This window comes from Lathamus discolor, chromosome 2 (genome assembly GCF_037157495.1).
Source record: "Lathamus discolor isolate bLatDis1 chromosome 2, bLatDis1.hap1, whole genome shotgun sequence".
Lineage (NCBI taxonomy): Eukaryota > Metazoa > Chordata > Aves > Psittaciformes > Psittacidae > Lathamus > Lathamus discolor.
This window is the reverse complement of record NC_088885.1, coordinates 118,202,857-118,230,148: the sequence shown is the minus strand read 5'-3', so window position 1 is coordinate 118,230,148 and position 27,292 is coordinate 118,202,857. Positions and strand designations below refer to the sequence as shown.

The 27,292-nt window shown below is 35.7% G+C and overlaps 1 protein-coding gene across 8 annotated transcripts in view; it reads right to left on the bottom strand.

Moving 5' to 3' along the window:
* The window catches only part of SNTG1 (syntrophin gamma 1), a 331,430-nt gene that overhangs the window by 92,677 nt on the left and 211,461 nt on the right, over positions 1-27,292 (bottom strand). For all 8 annotated transcript variants that reach the window (XR_010610185.1, XM_065668239.1, XM_065668243.1 and 5 more), the window contains exons 8-11: positions 15,617-15,719; positions 14,174-14,256; positions 12,869-12,999; positions 7,246-7,375 (exon numbers count right to left, since the gene is read on the bottom strand). Coding sequence is in view for 7 of the 8 variants with exons in the window: in XM_065668239.1 (XP_065524311.1) it covers positions 7,246-7,375; positions 12,869-12,999; positions 14,174-14,256; positions 15,617-15,719 (447 nt within the window). In the remaining variant the exon portion in view is untranslated. The remainder of the gene's footprint in view (positions 1-7,245; positions 7,376-12,868; positions 13,000-14,173; positions 14,257-15,616; positions 15,720-27,292) is intronic.

Genomic DNA, 27,292 nt, shown 5'->3' with positions numbered 1-27,292 from the left:
TACTTCTATTTTTTTCCTTTAGACTTAATGATAGGGTTTAATTCTGTGATTTCACACTGTTCTTTCCCAAAGGTGAAATAACCCTGATTAAATTCAGAATTCCATGAAGAACACTGCATCTTTGAACTGGCAGAGTTCAAAGTTATCCGTACTGAAGAATCAGGAGAAATACAGAAAAGCAAACCCCCCCTTATGTTTAAGGCAGCTACATACAAAATCAGAAAGGGTGGAAAAATCAGGTAATTGCAAATAAGTCAATGACAGCTGTGCTTTAAGATACTTTCTAAGCCAGTTAGGGTTATTTAAGGCCAAAGTTGTCTCAAGTGATTTTACAAATGCAGTAAAAAAAAAATTCCTTTCATTTTACTGTACTGCAATTCCTGTGGAATTGCTCAAAAAATTTTGAAACAATAAAAAAAAACCAAAAAAACAACCAAGTCCCCCCTCAACCCGCCCCCTAAACAACCTCTAAAACCCCAAACAGACATCTCTCATAGCATAATGGTAAGCAGTTCAAAAAGGTAAAAATAAACAAAGGAAATGAATAATTCTTCAGAGTGGCAAGTCATAAATACCACGCATTGAGAAATGAGAATGAGACAAGGTGCTTCATTCTTAGTTCTTAAGTTTGACTTCAGGACCTCAACGACAGCCTTTGATGAGATGTAATTATCTCATTTTCTGGAATAAACAAAGTGTTGAAAACAAACAAACCAATGCTGCAATCATGTTGATGCCTACACGGGCACATCTGTAATTTCAGACTTCTCAGAATTTTCACTTAAGAATGTGAGGTATTATTAGGAGATAGGAAACTTGTCACTGTTTCATAAGACCTTTTCTTAGCATAGAAATAGCAAGTTCAGAGTATTTGGGGCTCATTTCCTCTGCAGCACATTCTGCCTAGTGGTCATTTGTTGTTTTGCCTATTTTCCCATCAACTGGGCTTGTTTGCCCCAACCTCTTAAAATTGTCCTGGAATGACTGAAATTCCTGTCTTCTCCACCACCCATCTGTCTCCCCTCTGAGTCCATTCTCTTCCTCAGGTGAATATAAACTGTGCATTATCTGAATGTGCTGGATATCTACAGCACTTTATGAAGCAAGACTATCAAATGGAGAAAGTACTTTCAACACATTAGCCTATTAATAATGTATACCCTGAGGTGTTCTATTGCTTTTTGAGTGCATTTCAACTTCTTTTATTCCTTTTTTTTTTTTCTAATTGGTTGTGGAAGAAAGGCAGAACTTCTGATGTAACCACCTTTTAAAAATATATCGTAAAAGTGTGTAAGAGGAAAGGGATGTGAAAACAATACACCCTTGCTTTAAAATACAAATAATATTCCTGTTTGGTTTTGGGATTTTTAAGACAGCAAAGAGGAGGAAGACAAAAAGAGAGGTGATTGTCTAGCCTCCCAGTTCCCAGTTGCTATTTTATCAACAACAGTTTGTTATTCAACAGCCACTTTCAACATGCTCTCATTTAAAGTAAACTGACTGTAGAATATTGAACAGTTTACTGCACAAAAAAACCCTAGGTTAAAGTAGCTGGAAATCTCCAGCTGCTACTGAAAGGGCAGCTTGGCATTTTGGCAGGAAAGGGCAATTTATAAGTACTTTCTTTTTCTTTGTGTTACTCTCTGCAAAAACCAGAGTGGCTTACCTGTGTTCCCAGTCAGACTGCTCCTACTTCCCTTATTCTCGTCATCACTTCTTTGCCACTTTAAATCCATTAAGAGATTATTTTTTTTTCTTAATTACAGGCTCCTTGCTACCTTTTACAGTGGTGGGATGTTAAGAGCAAGTATGGCATCCCTGCAAAGTGTCTAGTAACTAAACAGATTATAGTCTTTATTATAGTGTGTCAACTTAAACCTTCAATAATAATGGAATGAAGGAAGAAAGAAAGTCTTAGAGCTTAATATAAATCCTACACAAATTAAAGTACATATTGACTATTCTGATGTTTCGTCTTTACTTAAATGCCAGTACAAGGCTACAATTTAATTTGACTACATACAAAATTGGATGAATCACATAAAGTTGAGGTATTCTTTAGTGTATGACAGCATCGTATATAAAACTACAAAAATACTTTCTCTGCAATAACATGGCTTTCATTTTTAAGGCTTACATTTAACAGGCAAATTGTGATTCTTCTGTTTGAAGAATATTACAAAGGGCTTTTGATTTCATTCTCTCTTAAGGACATTGTTTCTCTTAAATTGTATTTTAGTGCTATATAGTGGTAATTTATCATAATAAAGATGGTAATAATTTTCTTGGATATTACTGACCACTGCAAGACTTGTGATACTACATACAGCAAACCTGGAAAGATATTTTTACAGGCAGCATTAAAAGATTTAATGGTGGGGAGAAGTTTGCTACAGAAAGTCAGTTTTGTTTAATTTGAAAAGCTATCATGACTAATTGAAGTTTACAACGTATATTCCAAATCAAGACTGCAAGGCTGCATGTCTTGCTGAGTACTATCATCATAATGTGTCATAACAACAGCTCCAACTAGGAAGACAGAAGTTTCTCGCTACAAATTTCCCAGATAATGTAGCTATTCTAGAAGCAATATTTCTCAAATAAATAGTCTTTTCTTGTGCTTTTTTCCTGACCTGTCACATGATAGACATTATTCTTTAAACTCAGATACATTATAATAGTGCAGATGAAACATACTGAAGCAACAACTACACAGTTTGGCAAAACCTAACTTTTTCTTTACAGCTAAATCAGTATACCCAAGAGGATATAAAACACCTGACAGTTCCTCAGTCAAGAAGATACAGGCAACTAGTAAAATAATACGTGCATCAAACTGCCCAAAATGTAAGTAAATATGAGACAAGGCCACATGTAATACTTGACACGAGTGACATAGAAACAGATGTGTTCAAAAATGTCAGTCTGGTAATATCCCGTGTTAAAAAAGGGAGGAAAAATAGGATTTTAGTTTTGAAATTTTGATACTGCATTCACTACATTTATTCATTTAGAGCTATGTGCCTTAAGAGAACTACAGAATAAAAAAAAAAAAAAAAAAAAAAAAAGGGGGTGGGGGTGCAGGATGTTACAAGTGTATTGAGCTCTGAGTTTCAAATTTTCCTTCGGAAAGCTAAATATCAGCACTGGAATGACTACCTCTGTAGACTTCCTTTTACAAAGCTGAGAATGGGTTTCAGAACAAAAACCTGAAATGTCAGGATTCTGTAAACACCTGTATGCCTAACACAGCCTAAAAACCACTTGAACATAAATTTATTTGACAACACCCAATTTATCTGAGTAGTTCTGTCTTGGAAAAAAATAAATGGCATCTGTAAAAACTATTCTATTAGTAAAATTTGGAAGACTTCCTATAATCCTCTGTTGTTTTGGCCTTCATTTTACAAGGCTTTCAACTTCTGAATTATAGCCACTATTTGTCCTTTGCACTACTACAGAATATACCACTGTATGAGGTTTGATAATAACATTGACCTTTTGGGATTTGATCCAAACATGCTCAGTAACCAACAAAAAATTAAATATTATTGTAATACACAATTTGCAGGGCATCTAAGAGCACAAAATCCCTCAAAACTCCAAAATGACTAAGATCAGAGCACCCTGGTGGTTTGCCATGGTATTTCAGCTAAAAAAATTAAAATGTGAAATCTGTTCACGTAAGTGACATTGATTTATTCATGTAATAAAACATTCCACAGCATGTTCTTACTGGTGGAAGCATCTACCAGAAAAAATGAGACATGTACAACTAATTTATTTCAGTAACTTACTAAACACTGCAGTAGTCCTGTGATATTTTATTCTTCCCACAAGTGGAACAGATCATATTATTACACTTGTAGGGTTTTTTTCTCCTGTTTTGTACTTTTTTTCTCTTCCTTTACTACTGACTTACAGAATCCGTTTACAGTTACCCAAAATTCAGCACATGATGGATTCATCACATCATGAATTAAAGTGTGATATTAAGTCACTTTCAACAATGCATTTCTACAGTATACATTTTGGTTACATACCAAGTCAATTCATGTTTTGTAATTATAAAGGGGTGCATTTCATCTCATATATAAGTTCTCCATGGTTTCTGGAGTGCTAAAGAAAAGCAAATTAGCGGTATTACTCTCAGTATTCTAGAAATGCTAGAGGACACTAGTTTAAATTTACTGAATATGGAGAAAAAGAGTGCATACCTGGAGTCTGTATTTGATGAAACTTTGAAGTCACTAATTCGGTTAGCATATTCATATTTTTAGTTAATCTCTTATTTAATAGTCAGGAGGTAATTTCATATATCTCTGCATTAAAATTGTAACTATTTTGTTGCATCATAATACAAGTCTTTTTCTCACAGTGTACAATGATTGATAGTTTAACCACTGCAGGCAAAAGGTGTTTGCTTGCAGGCACCATATTCCAGCTTTCATCATGTATATTCAGTTAGCAACACTGCCTATGAAAGAAAGATAATGATGTCAAGATTTTGGTTTTGCTTCTACTCCTTCATTTTTGTTATCTCCTTGCTCTCTGCTAGATACTGGCTATGCTGATGATTCTGAGAGTGAGTCACACAGCCTTTTGAGACATATTAGATCATGACAGAAGAGATTTTGATATTATACTTAATAAAAAATTAATTGAACTGTAGACTCAAACATGAAATTTTGGAACCAGGGACTCAGAACTGTAAGATAGATACAGGACCACAGGGACAGAAAGCTATGTTATTCCCCCACACACTTGTGGGTCTTGAACCATCAGATCATTTTTTCAGCCAGCTTGTGTGTGAAAAAGTAAAATAAATCAGATTTTCTGGTTGAAACTAGCATGTTTTTTTTCAAATTATCCAGACATCTATTTGGCAGATTTATTTGGAGAAACTCTCTCTGGCCCCTCAAAGGCAGGTGTGACAGAAGTGTGATATACACATCTTTAGGTGCTGAGTCTGAACTCACCACCCTAGGGTCCCTTACCAGTCAAAGGAAAGAAAGCAATGTCCTCAGGGAATTAATCTCATCATAATAGAGATGTCGAAAGTAAATCATACGGATCACTCTTTGGACATTCTGCTTTAAGGCATCTAAAGCTAGGCAAGATAAATTCCACCCAAATCTACACAGCCCTAACTTGATACACTGGTAAAGGAAATGCTTTCAGAAGCAATTTAGTTTTTATAGTCTTGTTTTCAACTGCTTCCTTCTTTTTCAAAAGAAAGATGTGAGAAAGAGCATGAAAGTTAACATTTCCATCAGCTAAATGGTGTTTAAATTAAACAAATTGCTTTTCATAACCTCTAGACAGAAATAAGAAGTTAATTGAAACTAAAAATCAGCCAAGTTGCTCAAAATTTCAAATAAAGTCCTATGCTCTCTTTGTTTCTTTGGTACTGGATGCCACAGCAAGGGATACTGTCAGTAAATGCCTCTCTTAAAGGAAAAAACACTAACATCAACAGTATGTATATGTCAATAACCATCTTGTAAAGAAAGAAAATATGGGGACCTCTAATCACATCTAATCATTGTTCTGAGCAACAGTTTGGGTTTTTCCGCTCTGTGTGCCTAATGTTTCTTACACTCACTTATCACATATGCTGTCAAATAACTAATTCTTTCTGGCAACTGACAATTTAAAATACAGTATATTACAGAAAAGAGAGTCTCACTGGTCTCCATAAATTCATATGGGCTATGAACAATTAGGGCAGTTTTAAAAATAGATTAATGGATAACTGTCATAAGCCTTAACTGTCACAGAGTACTTTACAGTATGTCTTTCGGATAAAGCAAATATGAAGATTGGCATAACAGTTGTATCATTTACTATCTTCATCTTATCATAGAATCAGATAGATTGTTTCTGTATTTTACTGAAACTAATATAGAATTATAAACTCTGTTCATTTTTAAACCACTGAAAATACATTATATAACAACAGTGCATTATCAAAATTCAAACTACACCAAGCAACCATAATTACAGTCTCATCAGAGCTACATAAAGCATTCTCAAGTAAAATTCAGACGCATCGATGTATCATTGTGAGTAAACAAATACACTGCTTTAGGTAGTAAAAAACATTAATAGTCTGAAATAAAGATGAAAAGAGAGAAAAACAGCACCCTCAATTGCCAGGAAGCTTACTGAGACAAGAAAGGTTCTCTACAGCAACAGAACTGTAAGGATGAATAAATAGCCATAAAGTTGGCTTGTACTGCATGGAAGCTTGCAGATGGTGGATGAATTCATGTCTGTCACGTTTTTATAATACAATGACTTTTACATATTGTTGCCAGATGGAACATAGATTTGCATCTTGAATATAAATCTCGAAGAACTATAACTTCCTTCAATGCTTTCCCTGTATTTGAAACAAAAGCAAATTCAGAGGCAGGTTTGGGAGTCTAAAGCAGATTTAAGAAAATCTGAGAGAATGCAAATTAAATTCTTTAGTGCTTCCTTGTTATAATTCATTTCAGAATAATGGAATTACCCTTGTGTTCCGTATTTTTTGCGGAAAATCAGGAAAGATATCATATAGACTTCTGTAGGAAAAACTACATGTCATTTATTAAATACAAACACATCCCAGGCAGTTCCAAATGACCTTTCAATTGAACTTACTAGTAGTTTGGTAAAACTTTTGTGTAGCATTTATTCTTGCTTCAATAAAAAGAGACACCTATCCAACAAGATCAGATCATAAAAGCACAGTGCATGAATCACAAATGCTTTTAACCTTTGCTGATAACGAATCTGTGTCTATAACACAGAAGCACCTTGCAATTATCCTTGTGTTAAACAATACCTAAACAGACCTAATATCTAATTCAGATCTAATTATACCAGTCTTTATATAGATGTGCTTTCTCAAACTATCAAGAAAGTAGAGATCTTATTTTTTTTTATATGTGCTTACCCATCACACCTGGCTTTCTCCTGTGTGTCTGGTCTTTGTTTCTAATCCTAGCTGGTATTGCTAAGAAGCGAATAACTCTGATAGTGATAAAGTGAACTACATGACTTTAGGGAAGAATATTTTCCCATTCAATGGTTTCTCACAAAGTCTGATTTGATGACAAACTTGAGTTGACTTCTCTCAAACAGCCTCAGGCACTGTTTATATGCAGATAATTCTCTGTGTGAACCCATTAGGCTTTTATGACAGTTATGATCAAGTATGATTGGGAAACCTTCTGGCTTACTTGGATCCATACTTACATTGTGCTTTGTGAGGTTGGAAATATTACTTGCTATTGCTTGTAGCCAGTCAATACAGTCTTCAGCAGAGAGACATTGAATTATTCCACTGCAAACCCCATCCACAGCAATTACTTGGAATGCATTTTGCCTATAGACATATCATAATAGATTAGGTCAGAAGAAAATTTCATCTGTTCTAGCATATCATCTTAACAATGCTTGTAGAAATGCTTTTCTTTCAATTACAACGAAGGTCAGCCACTGAACACTGATAAATCGCTGGTTTTTCTGTTTTATAAATACTGACATATTAAAATGATTATGCTAAAAGGTCAACTCAGTCTATATTAAGGTTCCATGAAGCTATAAAAAAATCCATGGACTAGCTCCACAGAACCTTGACCAACACTGCATGACTTCAGAGGACAAACAAGTGAAATAGCCGATACATGCCAAAAAGTCAGTGCTCTAATACTGCAGACCACAGAGACGGAAAGTACGCATTACACACTCTAGACAACCATTTGCAAAATTCAGGAATTACCGGTACCTTTTTCTCAACAACTTTTGTTTCATTTTTCTAATACATTGTTTAAATACAGTAAGGGTACTTTCTGGGCATCCCTTGTTGGCTGCTCTTGGTTATAGAATTTTGTTCCTTCTCTAAACTACTGATAGAAAAGCTGTAGAATTAAAAATTAATCAGGTTGCATTAGTGACTTTTCCAATTGTATTTCTGAATATAGGATCATTACCAAAATACACTTAAATGCCAAGAGACATTCAATGACAAAAGCAGTTGACACCTGGGTGCTTCTACCCCAGCACCAATCTGGACATGTATGCAATAATCTGTCAAGCCTTATAGACTGACTTTCCACAGCTGAGTGCTGAGCAATTACAGAATGAGAGAAAACTTTCAGACGCTAAAGGAGTAGCAGACCTAATTTCTTTAGTAAATAGGCTTCTTCGCTAACAGCCTTTGGAAGGCTCACAGGTATCTGGCTTCAGAACCAAAAAACTTCAATATTAATCCATATCCCAGAGTAAGAGATACTAAACGTACAGAAAATACCAAGTTCTACCTCTGGCACACTGCTACAAACCTACCTGTTAATGATCAATTAATGGTTTAAAATTAAGTACATAGTTCGGATTCTTTAAAAACAGCTCAAGCAAAGTGAGCATTATCTTCAGGGTAAAACTGAGTGACACTTATGACAGTTTCTGAAATGTCAAGACAGATATCCATTCAGCAAAGTTTGGTGGCTTTTTTCTGCCTTTTGAAATTATATTCTAGTTGTATAAAATGTACAGCTAATAGCTATCTCTACCATAAAGATCTTTGCTGCATCCATGTCAAGTACAGGCTTATCTTTTGGTCAGGAGAAGCATTAAAAATGAACTAGACCCACCCCATTGCTTTGAAATTTTCATCATGAGAACTAGCTCTTACAGGAGGATTAGACTTGCATATCCTAACACGATCATGCAGAGACCAGTGGTTTATCTAAATCCATCAGCTAACTTTTCAGTTTAGTTGCCTTTTCACATGCGTAGTGACTTTTTGTTAAATTCCCAAAGGTACAAACTGAGAGCTACTTCTTTCAATGACACAAGTCATTGTGTCATTGAAAGAAGTAGTTCTCAGTGGTCATGTAATTGACATGGACATGTACTTATGTCAGATAAAGTTTTTGAGAAAGGTTTAGTTAAAGCATCTTCAGATAACATAGCTAGCATTTATTTGCTATATCCTTATTTTAAATGGCTATAAATATAAATGGTAAATTCTTCAAGAACAAAATTCTAAGTCCTTACATGAAGAACATAGCATGATGCTCAAATTTGTTGACTATCTCTTTCAAGAAAAACACCGTTAATTTCAGGACTCCCCTTCTTTCTACTCAGTCTATTGTAAAGCAAAGTAGGAATCCAAGTAATCTATTAATGTGTGACGCTAACTTGCACGAGCAAAGAAACCCTGTTCCAGATTCAATCCTGATGAACAAATTTCCCTCACACTACACACATTGAATCTGATGCATTCAGGGCATCAGACTATTCCTACTGTTCCCTAGGTATTTGATCTATGCACATAGAAAAACCCCAACACATTCATCCAGAGTGTTCTTGCTCAAGTATCAATAAGTACAGACAAACTCTGAAATGTAAAGTTATTCGGCTTTTTATAGTGAAAAGAGCTTTGTAAATAGTAACCACAGAAAATTTAATGAATTAGCTTCCATTTCATGTTGCTTTCTAATTTCCAATATCCTATCATTAATGTTGTTCTATATAGCAGTCTCTTTTAAAAATTATCTACCTTTCTCTCATAACACATTTTGAGATGGATTAACAATTTAAAATATTCCAGTAATTTAAAACACTCCTATTAACTTCTTGATAGCAACCTAAAATGTTTGGTTTATGCTTTTTTTAAGGAAACCCTACTCCCTCTCTTATATTTATACTTTTTTTTTTCTTTAAGTACTCTTACGTCCTCCTGTTAGACAGCACAGAAGGACACAAGAAGAAAAATTATCAGAGTAGTTATTCAAGGTTTAAGTATGATTTAGGTATTTTGTTTTGTAGGAATATACTTTCAAATTTATTTTCTGGAAATCCGAATCTCAGGGATATCATTACTACCTAAAATCTTTCTCTGTAAAATACAAGTTCTATAATGCGCACTTTAAGCTCATGTTTTATTGATGCAGAAGACTGAATTTTAAGACCCTAGAACTATGACAGTTGAGTATGCTCTAGTTTTCTATGTCAGTAGTTCTATTCAATTTAGTATCTTATCTGAAGTGTACAGCAGAACAGATCTCAGATTTGACTGTCACAATTTTGGGCCACTTATGCTTCATGCTCTTAATTATTTTTATTTCAACCACTGTTAAACATTGAGCTAAAGGTTTTCACAGAATTTAATAAAAAACCTCCTGCTTCCATGGTGAATACAACCTGTTCCCTTTCAGTTCAACCAACACACCGTCGTAGCCTTTGGTTTACACCTCCCCAAGCTCGCCACTGTTATTAATGAGAAAAAGGATCATGAAGTCAAGTAAATACGATTTTGCTATTACTAGTCAAAAGCTGCAGGCTGTTTTAAGCTTCAGAATTATCTACTGGTAAAACAACTATTCCCCAACCCACTTTAATTTCAGCTCTGTGAATAGGAAAATGCTGTCAGATCTAGGTAGTTCTAAGAAACAACAGCCCTTAGAATCAACTGAGGCTATGGGAAGGTTTTGTCCAACTTCCAAATGTTTGTGAGAATGAATAAGAAGGAAGCATGCTGTGATAAGAAACGGTAAAATTAAAGCTATGCAAACCCCAAACTGAGGTTGAAGAATAGTCCTCTTCCCCCAGTTTCAGGGGTGGGGTTCATTAACCCACCCCCTGGGGTAGATGATAACAGTTGACTGTAAGACCCATAGAGACACATGGAAGGGTAAGCATAGAAACAGAGAAAAGATATCAGGAAGGCTCCTCCATGAAACAGTCTTTCCAGAAATAGTAACAAAGTTTTTCTGTATTAATTTGATAATTTTTCATGTGTTTGACTGGAAGAACAGGAAATTTTAAACTGCTAGTGCCTGATGTGCCACGAGGGTATAGCATAACACACTATTCTTCCCAGACTCACACATCTAAGCTGGAAGACATGAAGGCTACTTGGGAAAGCCAGAGTTTATTTCAGCTAGTAAGGCTTCACAGCTTCACAAGTAAGTCCTTTGTGCTTATTTTAGGAGTTAATGTTTCTGATTAGTTAGAAGCAGTAGTAATAGAGACACATGCTCTATAACTGTACACAGCTGTCCTCCAGTTAATGACTTACATGCTGTAACTCATTGAATTTTTTTGTGCTGCAACTGCATTCTTATATATACATAAAATACCTAGGTACTTAAAACTTTTAACAAGTTTAACCACTATGTGCACTGAAACACTACTTCCTGGAAGTGGCGGGACATAACCTGTTGATGGGAAGTAAATAATAAATCTTTTGTTTGCTTCTGTGTGCAGCTTCCGCTTTATACAACTGCCTTTATCTTGACCCGAGTTTTTTTCAATCACCCTTCTTCCCCTGTGTCCTGCTGAGTTGGGGAGTGATAAAGCAGCTTGGTGGGCACCTGGCATCCATCAGAGTGATGCCATATTTGTGAACCTGACTATCAGCTTTGCACAGCTTTCCCAGTGACTGGGAGGCAAAATGGCAATGAGATTAGATGTTAACAAATGTAAAGTAACACATATGGGAAAAAAAACCTTAGCTATATGTTAGTAACAAAGGACTCTACTGTAGCTATAAACATTGATGAAAGAAATGCAAGAGTTACAACAAACATTTCTCTGAAAAACACCACCTTAGTGCTCAGTAACAGTCAAAAGGTTATTACAAAGTATTACAAAAGGCTATTACAAAGTATTAGATAAGAACAGAGAAAAATATGCAAAACAGCATTATGTCTTAATATAAACCAGGAGAGACCCTCCTTGCATTCCAGATCACTTTGTCATATAGAAAATATATTAGAATTATGAAAGAAACACAGAGAATAAGAAGGATACTCAGATCTATGAAAGGGTTTCCCTAGAAATAAATAACAACAGTGATCCTTCAAATTTCAGAGACAGAAGACAGTAATCTGAATTTATGAGAACATAAATCAAGAATAATTATTTAGCATTTCCACTGGTACAAGAGTTAGGGCCCAGAGTCCACCCTCTTCCCCCTCCTGGGCGAGCAGCAGCCTATGCTTGAGGCTAATTCTGCTATGACGTAGCTGTGAGATGTGGGATCAGGCTGCTGTGGAACAGCTTGAGTAGGGGGCCCTACTCACTTGGGAGTTGCTTGTCAGCTCAGGTTTTTGCCTTTGGTCCTTGCCTGAGTTTGGTTTCACCGATGCCTGTGCCTGGTCATGTATCCCACTGATTCAGACCTGACATGTAGGCTGAATTTCCAGCCTGACCTGGGCCCTACCTTGCCATGATGGACTCATCTGAAGACCACCCCTAGGCTTGCTCTGCTTCTCCACTGAGGGAAGTGGGACAGGGCCCTTGTCTGTATGGCACACTTCCTTGTCCAGCCTTGTCAGCTCTTGGCTCACCTTCCCCATGGGGCAGCCAGCCCTTGCTGCTCCCAAACAACAGGATTATTTCACCCAATGAAGTTATCAGGCAAAACACTTAAGACAAACAGAAGGAAGGAAATTTTAAAAATAAAATCACATTGCAGAGGTCAATGAGAAAAAATGAGCCTGAAAAAATTGAGCTCAGTGCATTGCAAAACCAAAGGTATTAGAAAACAACAGCTAAGAAAGAAGCTTTTCAGAACAGGAGCATTAGCAGTTATTAAATATGACAATCTATGTGTGCAATCTCAAACTGAGAAATGCGCCTGACAACTAGGTGCAAGTGGGAAGATCATGTCTCCTCCCCTCCTTCTGGTTGATGTCAAAGCAGAATATGGGTGAAAGTGCACCTAAATAGACCTTTATGAAAGCTCCAATATATCATGTCTCTGACAGCTGTGGTAGAATTAATAACGCCATTCCTCTAACAAGGCAAGTCCCTATAGCTTTTATATGTCAACCAAGAAGTCAAGTTGTCTCAACTTTCTCGACTTTACCTGCACAAATCTGATCCTGGAAGGTACTGGGAAAATCTTGAATGAAGAAGTGGAATTAATCGGAGATCACACCACCTTTTTTCCCACCTAAGTCCTGGGGATGCTGGCCATGAAGAACATGATAATGTATCCTGAAAAAAAATTAAAAGGTCCTTATCAGTTTTGGGCTTCATTATAAGTACTCAGCAGATTTGGAAAGAGAGAGATAGACTTCAGAGGCTTTATATTTCATTTGGCAGTGTTCCGCTTTCCCCAGATCATCAGTTCAGACATTCTGAACTTCCCACAAATAAAATAAATATGTATAAACCTCAACATCAATACGCTTAGATGAAGTGTGAGGAACAGTATTCTAAAACCCTAGCGAAAACAGACTGTGTCTTCTTTTTTAAATGACTAGTTATGAATAAAAGTGAACATTTGCTATGCATCTCATCATGAGCTACTAGCCTTATATCTGTGCCCTGAATAAAGGTGATCACTAAATTATTCACTACACAACCATAACTCAGTCGTTCCCTGCAGCCCTGTAGACATTTACATACCTGTCTATTTTAACAAATCACCTCAAAACCCGGTAATTGTGCATGGGATTTAAAATGTAATGAAAATTGTTTAGTCAAAACTACATGTTTTACCTATTTACACCAGATATTACATATGTTTTCACCTATCATAAAGACAGATGCACAGCAAAATCCCCTTAAGAACTACATAAAATGATGGAATTTTTGTATTTCCTGGCTAAGAAAATTGTTTAAAGCCCCTCATTGCACTCCAAAGGCATCTTTTAATAAAAATCTGATCAGACATCTGTAGCATTTAGACCTAGAGAGACTTTGTTCTAGAATGCCATCATTCTTTGGCAAGATTTGAAGTGTAAATTACTAGAAGCAAAATACTCTGAACTTAAAAATCAGCAAACCCATGCACCTAATATAGAAAACCATCCTGAAAAAAACTTTCTGCCTTTCTTTAAATAGTTAATTTTCATTTTTATAATTTTAATTCCTATGCTGTGGAAATAATCTTGAAGAAAAAAACTTCTGCAAAATCCCTACTGCCCAGATAAAAATAGTAATCATATCTATCAAGGCACAATCTCAGCTGATATGATTTGTCATAGTTTAATTCCCAGCCATAATGTCTGGCAACTTCTTTCGCCCTCTATGGAACTCTCTATCTCCAATGTTAACTAGAGCTCCTCTCATGTTGCTGTCCTTTATTAGGTATTTCCACTTAGGTATTACAGTATAATTAATTTCCTATTTAATTCCAACAAAAAAAAAAAATTAATGCTCTTACCGTGTTGTTGGGGTGGTAGTTGAGATGCAAACCACTGTCACATAGGGGAGAGGATGTGCCACTGCTTTGGTCGCTGGGGGCACCTAATACAAATATGAATTGACAAAAAAATCTTAATTAATTTATAATGTTAGAATTCAAATTTGTGTATGTCTGTATGTGTGTATATACCCTCCCCCCATTAGATCTGTCATATCTAACATTCATGTACTTTCTCCATTCAGCCGGTATCAGTCCTCTGGTTTGCATGAGTAGCTTTCATCAGCTAAGTAGAGAAGCTCAAGAAAGCCTCTCCTGGTGCGTTGCTTAAGAGAGTTCATAGTCTGTTTAGCAAGAAAAAAAAAAAAACACTGCTTTTTGCAAATTTGATAAAAAACAGTAAGTGTGTATCCCCTTGCTCAGTTTTCACTTGAAGGAACTAGTTGCGACAATGCTTTTGTTAGTCTTGATGATGTTTACAGTTCTAACCCTCCTTGTAACATTTTAGGAAACTATACGCTAAAGCCCAAAAATAACATGATAGGATTGATGTAAATGCATGTTTCTGTGCACTACTCCAGGTACTCTGTGGTACCACAACCTTTCATAAAAGGAACAAATGTACTGTTATGAAAGATTAAGGTGTTCTGAATCTTTTCTTGTCCCACTAAATTTTAATACACAGGCGAAAGATAAATAGAGTATTTCAACAAATTATTGTATAAAATATTATTTCATAATAGACTATTTAATTATTACTAAAAAAGGCTGAAAGTATTGAAACAAAATACCTGTTGTTTTACTGCTTAAAAAATAAGCAATTAATTTTACCCTCTTAGGAGCAAGAGGCAGAAGGAAAACAGTGGTGACAAAAGGCACAGGTTGACATATAAATATGCTTGGGTATGCTGCAATTGTCTATAATTATGCACCCACACTTACAATTTAATATAATTAAAGGAAGACAGCTGTCTCCCTATCTCTCTCATGGGGCTAGTTGACTAAAACTAAGTTGGACTTACACAAAATACTTATCATCCCAGAGTAATTTATTCTTAGGTAGACAGACACCTCCACCAAAGCCTCTGAATTTTAAATGGGAAAGTTAAGCCATCTAAACATGCACACACAATCTCACTGTCACATTTACAAGACATAATTATTTCAGACTAATATGTCTCTGTATCATACTGTAAACTAATGTAATTCCACTGTTTTACCTGCAACTCTGCTGATTCACACCAGTCAAACACTTTGTGATTTGTTTTTCAAGCAAAGATAGCAATTTTTTGCTTGAGGTGAATGTTACTGTAAGACCTGGCAATACGAGCAGCTCATATTCAGGCAGTAGTGCTGACCAAAAAAGCTTCTGTAAATCACCCTCAATGCACAGTAGTTTTGCAAGCTGCAAGCATTCATGAACAGTGAATTGAGTTTTCTTTTGGCTAATTAATAAAGGCTCACATGCACAATCTTCATTCAGTGGCAGTTTGAGAAAAGCAGGTGCTCTTTTCAGAAAGGACACAGTTAGGGTCACTTCTTCCCCTGCGTTGCGAAGGACCTGAACCTGGAAGAGAAATACAGATAGGGCACCATGAAATATGTATGACCAAAATGCATCAGCAAATGCAAGCAGTGCCACATAGCTTTCACGTACCAGAACCTAACTGCTTAGTCATTGATTGCAATGACATTTTTTTAAAAAAGAAAGCAAGATTTAAAGTTTGCTATATACTTGTCAGTTGAGCTTCTAGACACACATGCAGGTAGTGTGCAGGTAGGAGCAGTGGGGGGCCACTTGCCGCCTACAGTAGCACTGGCTTTTGCACTATTGCACAGCTTGCTCCCTAAACTGTTCAGATGTGAACCTCCTTCTTCTTTCAGATCTAGCATCAGCCACACTAGCTTGTACGTATAAAAAAAATTAAAAACACACCACCCCTCCCCCCAGGTTGTCTCATAAGTCCCCAACCAAAACAATAGCAGCAGTTTCCACAGTTGTGCCATAATCCTCTGATTAAGTCTTTCCAACAGCCAGAGTCAAATTTAGTTGAAGCGCTCTAGCATAGATCAGTGACCTAATCTTCCTTACAGCCACAGAGGAAAAGTACCTATTTTAAACCTTAAGTCTTAGATAAGCACAAGCTTAGATTTTGCCAAAGGGCAGCTTGCATTTTGGACACAGGAATGCATAAATCACCTATCCACCTGTGACTGCTTTTAGCCTTCCTTTACTCTCCCACAATTGCTCCTGCAGCTCTCGTTCATGCCTTTAGCTTTTGTGTGCTACAGCTCATAGATCCCTCAAGACATACTGCAGAGAAAGGGAACCCCAGGCACTTCTCCAGAGTGGCACAAAGGAGGCACAACAGCAACTAAGCAAAAATGCTATACTTACAGTGAAGGAATCAGTTTATAACATGTGAACATGTGAGCCAAGAAGCATCAGGTCACACAACTCTGATTCACAGAACAACCATTTCGTGTTCTGGCTGTGTAACTTCAAAACTCTTCAAGGGCTGATTTAATTTGGGCTTACAAAGACAGAACCATGTCTCTATCTGTGTGACTGTGCTTGTACTGTGCATACAGCCAGCTACACAGTGACATATTAGATTAATGTTTTAAAGTAGCATAGATCTGCTCCCTTTCTACTGTGTTTTCATAGTAGCTGGGTAACACACATGTAACCATTCTGTGATGATGCTCCTTGTGAGAAAGCTTTGTAAATAACTTATGGAGGATTGCTATTCTTTAATCTATTCCTAGCAACAACCTATCCTACAGATTTAGTTACAAATGCATATAACTATACATTAGGTATACATTTATGCATATAACTAAATGGTTTGATGCTTACACATGGAATCACTGCATTACATTAAGTTAACTTAAATAAATTCTTCAAGAAAAAATGTCAACTTTGCCTTTAAACATGCAAACACAACACTTCCTCCTCCACACTGGTTACTACAGAGCGGTAACAATATGATGACAGAATATTGGATCCAGTATCTGAAATACACTCTGAAATTTTTAGGCTTTCTATTGTTTAAAAAAGCATAGTGGTTGTCACGGCACAATTTGCAATGTAGTGTGTATTTATATGTATGTGTGCAAACAAACAAACATACAGCAAAAAAAAAAAATCATTAACTTAAACTATATGCCAAAAACTTAATCTCTAACAAGAGCCTCTTCGATGAGCATTTCCCAGTTCTGATGTGTTTTATACTTTAGAATTCCTAAGTGTACATATTTCATAGAAAGAAGATTACTTGAAATCTGCAGAACAGTAGATCAAGACTGCAAAGTCCTGAATTCCACCAGAGAAACCCTATTTTATTCTCAGCCTTCACAGAAAATTCATCTCCTCTCTATGTAGCAGTCACACAGTTCAGAGTAGTCATAGCCAAAGCAGAAACTTACAGGCATGCATTCTCTATTGGAAGGACAAATGTGGACAGACAAACTGCAGGAACACTATACCTCTAACTTTTAAAAATTATTTCTTTTCACTCAGGAATGGGGAAGAAATAAGTGGAAAAGTTACAGCATTTACAACTTTAATTTATGAAGTCACCTTTTAAGATACCTCAGAAGTGGATATCATCTGTGAAACAAGCTGAGACAGTAAACTCTGCCCCTGAATCGTTCATCTTCCAAGAGTAAAATAAGCCACAAACATGTATGATTTCATTTGACAACGTATTGTCCTGTAAAGGCTAGAAGTTGCCATAAGTAGTCTAATGTGACGTTTTTTCTCACACCTCTCTCTCTCACATCTCTTTATCTCATAGGATGAAGAATTTAAGTTGCTACATATTTTAGTTGATATTAGTAATGCTTATTTCACTGAAGTGCATTTTAAAGTGTATGAAACATATAATCCATTTTGACATATAGAATAAAGACTAAAGAGATATAAAAGATTAAAAAAGAAAACTACTAGGTAATAATTACAACAAAGAGGAGGTGACCTATCAATTCCATTTCACTTACTTCCTAGTCATTGACAAAGACATTCTGTGAAATAAGGCTAGCTGAAGAAAATGGGATTGTTAATTAAATTTATTGGGGTTTTTTTGTAGCTTTCAGTTAAAAGCTTTACTGTTATTTTATATTTCTTGTTTTTATTTTATGCAAGAAATTAATAATTACCGAACTGCTTTAAATCAAATATGCCTTTTAGGAATAATTTACTTTGTGTCCTCATTCAATGTGTACACCATGCCATACCGCCATTCCTCTGTGCAGAAAGAGAACAAGATACAATAAGAAATCTGCTTTTAGTGAGGAATATTTTTAGTGGTATACCAGAACAGCTCTTGTTCATAAATGGCATATTGCTATCTTTTACAAAAAAATATAACAGCCCAAAGTAATGTGACAAATTGTCATTGAGGGTTATGTCTATGAGAAAAAAAAAAACAACCCCAAACCACTTGAAAACATGAAGTCAAACAATTTGTCTGGAATACAGTACGAATTTCTAGTTTTACAAACATGAGTGGAATTCTACCAATATTCAGATTACTGGCATATGAATTATTTTTTCTCTCTTCCTTATTGCCTAACATCAGTTTAGCTCAACTTTATAAAGCAATTTTAGTAAAATGATGACTGTGTGAAAGTATATGTTTCCTCAGGCTTGGAAAATGTGCATTCATGAAAAACTAGTTCATCTGGACAAGTATATCCATGCAGTCCTGAAAATTGGTAGCACTAGCAAAGTAGTAATGAGCTTTTATAACTGAAGGTAACCCAGGAACATACTGAAGAAACTCAAGATCAGTCATGATATAATTTTTTAGATAAAGAAATGGATAGATATCTACTCAGTCATCCTGCTCTCTTACTTGGAAAAGAGCTCCCTCATTTATTGTACATTGCCAATACCTTGTCAATCAAGCACTATCATTGACAACATATGTGTGTTATTCCTGGCAGTGGTAATTCTAGAAATATTTGAAGGTTACTTTTAAAGACAAGATGGAAATAGAGTATCTAAATCCTTTATACATATTTTTCAGAGTTACAGCATGTTTTCTGACATAAAAGAAAACCTTAGAGCTAGGCCGAACAGTGTAACTAACTCCAGATTTATTTTTTTTTTGCCAGCACCATCATATATTGTATGCATGATAAAAATGACATGACTAAAAAGCTATGGACTATTTTCTACTTCCTGTAAACAATGAGGCTCTCCTAAAAAAATTGTAATTTAGAAGACTCTAAAATTTCTTCTCATTTTGCTATGTCTACTTCCATCTTTTAATATAATTACATCGAATTCCTAATATGTTAGTCCACAAATTAGAAAAAAACCCATGGGTTTTAGTTTAGGGTTTTTTTCTCCCCATTCAGGGATAAGGTGCATTTTAAAGAGCAAAATAGAGTACTGTGGAGATCTTGATTCACTGAAGTTTGAACAGTAGTATTAAAGTGGCACTACATTTTTTTCAGTAGTTAAAAGCAACAACAGGTCACTGGAAAAAGCGTACTAATATTATTCCAGCACCAGTTTTTATTCTAAAGAACTGTCTGGACCTTCCAAAAAGGAATTTTACTAGGGATACTGCATACAATTGTTGATTGACCACTGATTTCCATGAAGATCCTATCCCTTGCAGAAAATATTCCAGCATTGGGTAGAATACAAATACCATTTTTCATCATTAAAGTTAGCTATTTATTTTATGAGTGACTAGTCCACAATGAATTGCTTTATTTTAAAATACAACCCCCACTGTGTATAAATGGTAAAAAAATTCAGTATGAATGAATTGTAGCTAAATAAGTAAGAGATCTTACATTCATTAGTGGTAATAGAGAAGGCAGTTCTAAATTTACACAAAATAAAAAGATTTAAAAGATCCCCCATCATATATGAAGAATTTGGCGGAGATAGTGCTAAATCCACAGAATATTTGCCTGGAAAAAGTTTAACTCAGTAGTGGACCTAACACTTCCGAAGTCTAATAAGATTATATCTCTCCACCATAAGCAATGGAAAAACTCCCTTTGGAAGAGATCCGTATGTCTATGCACTTGACCTAAAAATTTCTAAAGCACTGCAACCCAGATTGCAGAAAATGCATGACCAGGCACCATTAAGAAGATCTGCTTTTTTTTTCTGTACCACTGAAAAGTAATAATCCATTTTATTCCCAGGGGCTGCACTGACCATTCATGATGTATGGGGTTTATTTCCTATGAAGCCCTAGATTTTTAATGTTTTCAAGATCGTTTACAAAATGTTAGATTTTAAGCAATGAATTCAACTTACTATATCAGGGTTTTATTTCAGAATAGTAGTTAACTTTAGTAGTTGTAGTTAGCAATGTGTTGATGCAGATGTTGTATGCACTAAAAAATATAAAGCTATTCAGTATTGCTGTTACTACTTGATTTAGATTTTTTAATTTCATTTAGAGAGCAATACTAGCTATTGATTTGTTGGTGCTCAGTGTCTACTGAAGTCATCTCTGAAGCAGGAAGAAGCTGTGACACTGAAGTCTTAACATCCCATCAACATTATGCCTCTGTATTAAATCCCTGCTGCTGTTTTAGAAATCAGGTTTATGTATTTAATGTAGAATGAGTTGATGTCAAAAGAACTACACAAACAAAACACTAAATACTGCCAATAAATTTCCTTATGCAAAGCATAAGCTTACTACCAGTGGGATCAAGAAACAATTTACATCTACCACAAATACCCCTACATAAAGTTAGGATACTCATGAGTGAAGTGAGACAGGCAAAAATAACGGTTTTGCTTGTCTCAACCAGTAGCTATGTGAAACAATAAAATTAGAAGAGCCAGTGTTTCTAAAGCAACACTGTCTATATTTCCATTAAATTACTGTAATGACTTCAATGGGGCCATTTAAAGAAGCTAATTTTATTGGTGATGTGTGATACTGCTGAATAAAACCTCTATGTAATAATAACACTAGTCTGAATTTTTAATAATGTCTACAATTATATTGCCTTTTAATTTTACAAAACCTTTTAAAGTCCTACTTCAAGAAAACACTTGAGCATATGTTGAAGTCTCTCTCAATATATTCAGGAACGCACTGAGGCATGAAGTCCCTTTGACTTCAGTAAGCATTCTTTCCTGAATAAGATTGTAAATCCCTTATTAAATTACCAGTGAAATTTACCCACCAATGAAGTGGCAAAGATTTAAACCAGAAGATTATATAGTCCCCAAGACCTGTGTTCTGAACTGAAGCAAATTCCACTCTTTAGCTTTAAAGGAAAATTCAGTTATTTGATGACTACATTGAATTATAAACATCTGGGAGGGGGGAGGGAGGAGGAAAGTAAAAAAAAAAAAAAAGGCAGAAGATACCTTCCTAGCCACTGTGCAGTTATACAGTGCATTACTAGCAAATTCATTGGTAGATTTTGGTACAATCACTTAAAAGCCCAAAGCTAGCAGGTTCAATGCATGCACACAACTGTCTTGAATTATTTTTATTTTTAAAATTAACTGTTTTATTCAGTAAAAGCCACATAGTTCATACAGAATATTTGCATTAAAAACACATAACTCCATGGGGAGTTTTTAATTCCGATGATCTGATATTCATCACAGTATTTACCAACAATGAAAGTTAATTAACAAATAAAACAATAAAACCTATCAAAGCTTATTTCCTTCAGAAAATTTCTCATTCTGATATACAGAGCAAACTAGAAATGTCATTTTATGACACCAGTTCCTACTCAGGCTGCACAACTCAACGTATACCTCAGACCATTGTTTGACACTACCATAGTTGTAAGTTTTAAATTTTTGCTGCCTGGTTCCAGAACGAGTCTTATATATTTAGATACAAATGGACTGCATACTAGAACTGTGACCTTCCTCAAATAAGGCAAAAGGAAATGTGGGTCAAAATGGGGCACAAGACATGCCTTTCTATTCAGATCCTTCTTCTGCATGTATTTTACTACTGGCACTGTTTTAAAAAAGTGCAAGGGGATGCAGTAAGATAAGCAGTTGCAGCAAAGGTTCCCTACTGAGGCTACAACTGAGCAATTATTCTGAAAAGTGGCAGATAGAAGTTTGCAGCTTCTTAAGATGACACAGGAATTGAACCAAGTTAACATTTACTCAGTGAATACTCTAGCTACTAAGGCACTACACAGAAGATCATTTCAGAGCAACATACACAGATATACAGAGTTTGATATTTTTGACAAGTCCCATAAGACTGATCACTTAGAGACAAAATTATTCCTGATTCCAAGTGACAGCACTCGTTTTAAGTTACACTATCAGATGATTTCTCAGATGACCAACAACATAAGTTATCTTATAGCTGTATTCAGGTTTCATTTGTTGATCCTTGCCCTACCTCCTTTCACAAGCTCATGAGCTTTAGACATAGAGGTACTGGAACACACAACCTCATGACTCCTGTATAAATCATTAGTATGAAAACTAAGTATCCGCCTTTAAAAATAGATAGAATTTATCATGTTTCAAGCCTATAGGCAAAGCAGGACATTTATATTAGCTGACACAAAGAGACATCTGCACAGTTTCCTTAATAGGAAATGAATAAATTAATCAGATGTAAGCAACAAGAATAAGTGTTAGAAGGCAGTAGAAAGAGATTAATTTCACAAATAACAAATTGGAAATATAATTCACTTGTACAAAAAAGAAAAATAAAATCCATTCAGGCAACAGAGGACCAAATATAGGTCACACAGAGGACACAGACTCCTCAGTTCTTTCTTCAATGCAGTTCCAAGGTAAAAAGATGATGTTGTCTGTTCAGTGATATATTTACAGTCAAGTTGGAAAAAAAAACCCTGTTTTTAAACTTTTAAGTATAACACTTGTGGAGCAGAGTACTTACAAGTGACTTTGTTTAAAAGATCTGATAACACCTTTCTGAAAATCTTTAATTTTTTTTATGCTCCATAATCAACTGTTTAATCAACTCCATAATCAACTAACATGTTTAATAATCTTTCAATCAGAATAGCAGTAGAGTGCAATTATTGTGTAGTTGCATGTTTATCTTTTCAAAAGTAATATATTAAGTGCCTCAGCAAAAGGTATCAAAGCAAACACCTGAGGGGAAAAAATATGAAAGGAATAGTCTGCAGCATTTTCCTGTTTTTCTTTCATGAATCTTACCATCATTAATAAATATCACCCATAAAAAAAAAATACTGCTGTAAGTGCTTAATTTGCATTCTTAGGTCATGTACCCTAATTTTGAATTCTGTTTCACTGCAGACTTCACTCAGTGGTCATCACAGTTCATACTAAATCATTACAAGGCCATTGCTCCAATACAGAAACTATGAAAAGCAAGGGACTAGAACTTGTTAAGCCTATCAAAACTGGGAACACCTTACCTTGGAGTCCTTCACCATAGGTCAGAGGGGACACCATAGGTCCCTGAATTGAAACATTTCATACCATACTGTAAAAAATTAAAAATGTTAATTCCTTCTATAGATTCCAACTCTAATACATTTTTTACCATGATCTATCACTATATTGTTCGATTCATTCCAGCTGAGCTTCAGACTGTTGATTCTAAGGCAAACATTGATTCTAATTCCAGACAATGGGTCTTGCTGCTGTTTCGAACCTATATACCATGTACTACTATGGTATGGGACTGTGATCCATAGAAGGAAATAAATACACAAAGATCCATTTATTAGCCATTCAGCTCTATGTGATATGCAGTTTATGACAACAAGAAAATACATATGTAAACTCACAAAAAAATCAAAGAACCAGATGACTACAACCCAAACTCATCCCAAGTTTCATGAGCTTTTTCAGTCTATCTGCATGTACTGAGTACATGCCAGAGTTCAGAACTGCTTATCTTTGTTTTTACTTTACCTACCCCATGCAGGGCTCTGCTTTTGTAGAATTACTCAGCTACACTAAATGATTGTCCTGGGTTTAGCAGTACTGGCCAATTTTTCTCCTTCTTAGTAGCTGGTGTAGCATTGTGTTTTGATTTTCAGCCTGGGAACAGAGCTGATAACACCAATGTTTTTAGCTGTTGCTAAGTAACGTGTACTCTGACCAAGGACTTTGTGAGTCTCATGCTCTGCCAGGGAGAAGGGGAGGCCGGGAGGAAGCAGAGGCAAGACACCTGACCCAAGCTAGCCAAAGAGGTATTCCATACCACAGCACGTCATGCCCAGGGAGGTAACTGGGAGTTACCCGGAAGGCATTCGCTCTCTTATGGGTTGGGCTCGTTTCGGCAGGTGGTATAATATTCTCTTCCCTTGTTATTTCTCTTATCATTATTATCATTGGTGGTAGCAGTAGTGATTTGTGTTATACCTTAGTTACTGGACTGTTCTTATCTCAACCCGTGGGAATTACATTCTTTCGATTCTCCTCCTCATCCCTCCGGGGTGGGGGGGGGGTGGGGGGGAGGCAGAAGGAAAGAAAAAGTGGGGGGGGAGTGGAAACTGTGTGTCTGACTGGGTTTAAATCACAACAATGATCTGTGTAGTTACACAGTCTTAAAATCCTCTAAACTCTCACAGCAGTTCCACTTTATGAACATTATTATGTATCTAGCTGCTGGGCACCTACTCTCTTCCTGAGCTAATTCATGAACATATATTTTGTAATTATATGTTTAATGAGCTCCAAAACAACTGGCTAACAGAAATGAGGCAAATGCCTTAATAAAACCTTAGAAATACCAGTAGACCTGTTCCTAGCATGGCTGAAACTAAACTGCATTTATTCCACAATTTTTTTAAGGATATGTAATAGGAAACTGTAATTCTTTTGGACAACACAAAACTTTAAGATAGTTTTCTAGTTGTAAATTACAACTCCATGAGGTGGATAAAATCACCACCATGTATTTAGGTAAACTACTCAACCCTGCCATTAGTCATAATCATAAGTCTGTTTTCAACCAGTTGTATTAACATGTATGTTTCATCTTCTACCATATTTGGGTAAACCTCCCACTGGTATGATAGCTCATAAATTTACACAGGAACTGGATATTTTTGGGGATCAATTTCATTGGCATTGTCAAATCAAATATTGACTGAAGCTGCTTTGGGAAAAATGTGTGATCCTCTTAATAAACAAAACAAAACTCCTACTGAAATGGAAGAACAATTTACACCATTATAATACTGAGGGGTGACCTCATCAATGTTTACAAATATGTAAAGGGTAGGTGTCAGGATGATGGAGCTAGGCTTTTTTCAGTGATATCCAGTGATAGGACAAGGGGCAATGGGTGTAAACTGGAGCATAGGAAGTTCCACGTTAACATCAGGAAGAACTTCTTTACTGTAAGAGTGACAGAGCACTGGAACAGGTTGCCCAGGGGGGTTGTGGAGCCTCCTACACTGGAGATATTCAAGGCCCGCCTGGACAAGTTCCTGTGTGATGTACTGTAGGTTACCCTGCTCTTGCGGGGGGGTTGGACTAGATGATCTTTTGAGGTCCCTTCCAACCCTTGGGATTCTGTGGGAATAGAATCTACTATTTTCTACACAGGTTGGCGAAAAGGTTGCATAGCAACTTGTGTGCACTGGCGTGTACAGCCAGATGAATGATCGGCTATCCCACCAGTCTACAGAAGATATCGTATTTAAGTCACAAGGTTTTTGAACTTCATAATAATCAGAAACCAACTGTGATAGCAGGCGATGCTGAGATTGTGGTGATATCTTTTTACTTTACACTGCATGTTAAGGAGGATATTTAAAAAAAGGTGCCAGTACCTGCAGAATTTAAGCAACCTGCAGACACTTTGCACATTTACATTCAAGGATCCATTACATAAAATTTCAAGGACTTTTAAGCAAAACCTAGGCCATATTTTAATTTGCAGGTAATATGTAGAAATTTCTCCTACTCATCATATCGATACAACACCCTCGTGAATTTTATCTTTATTACTCACAAAAATATCATTGGGCTTTGGTCCAATATGATGTAATGCAGCAAGAATAAGCCAGAACCATAATGTCTTAATTCTCTGTAGAGTACCAACCAGTTCTTGGTATTGTTATTCAGATAGCAAAGATGGATAAAACCATCTTCAAATGAAAAGAAAAATTTCATCAGTCATTCTTTGGACTAAAAAAAAAATAACAATTATTTATGGACTAGTATACTATAATATACACCATACTAAATACTCCATCACAGATTTCCCTGACACACTTTTAAGCAAGGTTTTGATTGTGATCGAGTAATTTGCAAAAAAACAGGTTATTCTGGAATGACACTTTCTGGTGATAAGATCTGCCACAAAAACATTCAGTGCTGGCTATAGGCCAGAGTTTATTATTACTAATAAACAAAATGGGAAAACCAAAACAGCAGTTATCAGTATTTCTTATGTAGAATATTAACATTTTGCTTGTGGCTTGCAGGTATTATGGTATACAATTCATGATAATACATGCATTATTCTATAAAAAAGTAAGTATAGTGTATGAGCTATCTAGGTGTGTATGAGAAAAAAACAGATTCCAAATTCATAAGCTGAATTGAAGAAAAATGATGTGTATTGCCTCTCAAAACCAACAGACGCAGCAACTAGACAGGAAAACTTCAATAGAATGACTTAGAAGTCTCCATCCCCTATACAAAACTTGCATAAAATATACAGCATAATGGAAAAGTACATTATCCACATTACATGAAGAAAAATAAAAATAACATCAGCTATATTTACAGAACAAACAAAATCATTCCAAATTTATCTGCTTGATTCCTAGAGTACCCAGCTAAACTTGGAATAAAAATCAGTAAAAATCCTTTTATGAACAGATATTTTTATTCTGCTGCCAGAAGACATTATGCTAAAGCCAGAAAGCTTCAGATAGAAGATTTCACCTTTCCGAAACTAACTTTTAAATAAAAAAGTGAGAGTAAAAAATCAAAGCAAAGTTGAAAGTGGAAACATTTTTTTCTAGTACACTGTAACAGAAATTAGACAATAAGCTGGAATTAAGGTCTCCAGATTTTGCAGGTGATGTGCACTCCTTGACAGAAGGAAATAATTCCTATCAATTTATTTGTTTTAAAAGATTTGGGGTTCTTTCTTTTCATAATTGTTTGTATTGCACTTTTTTTGTTCTTGTTAA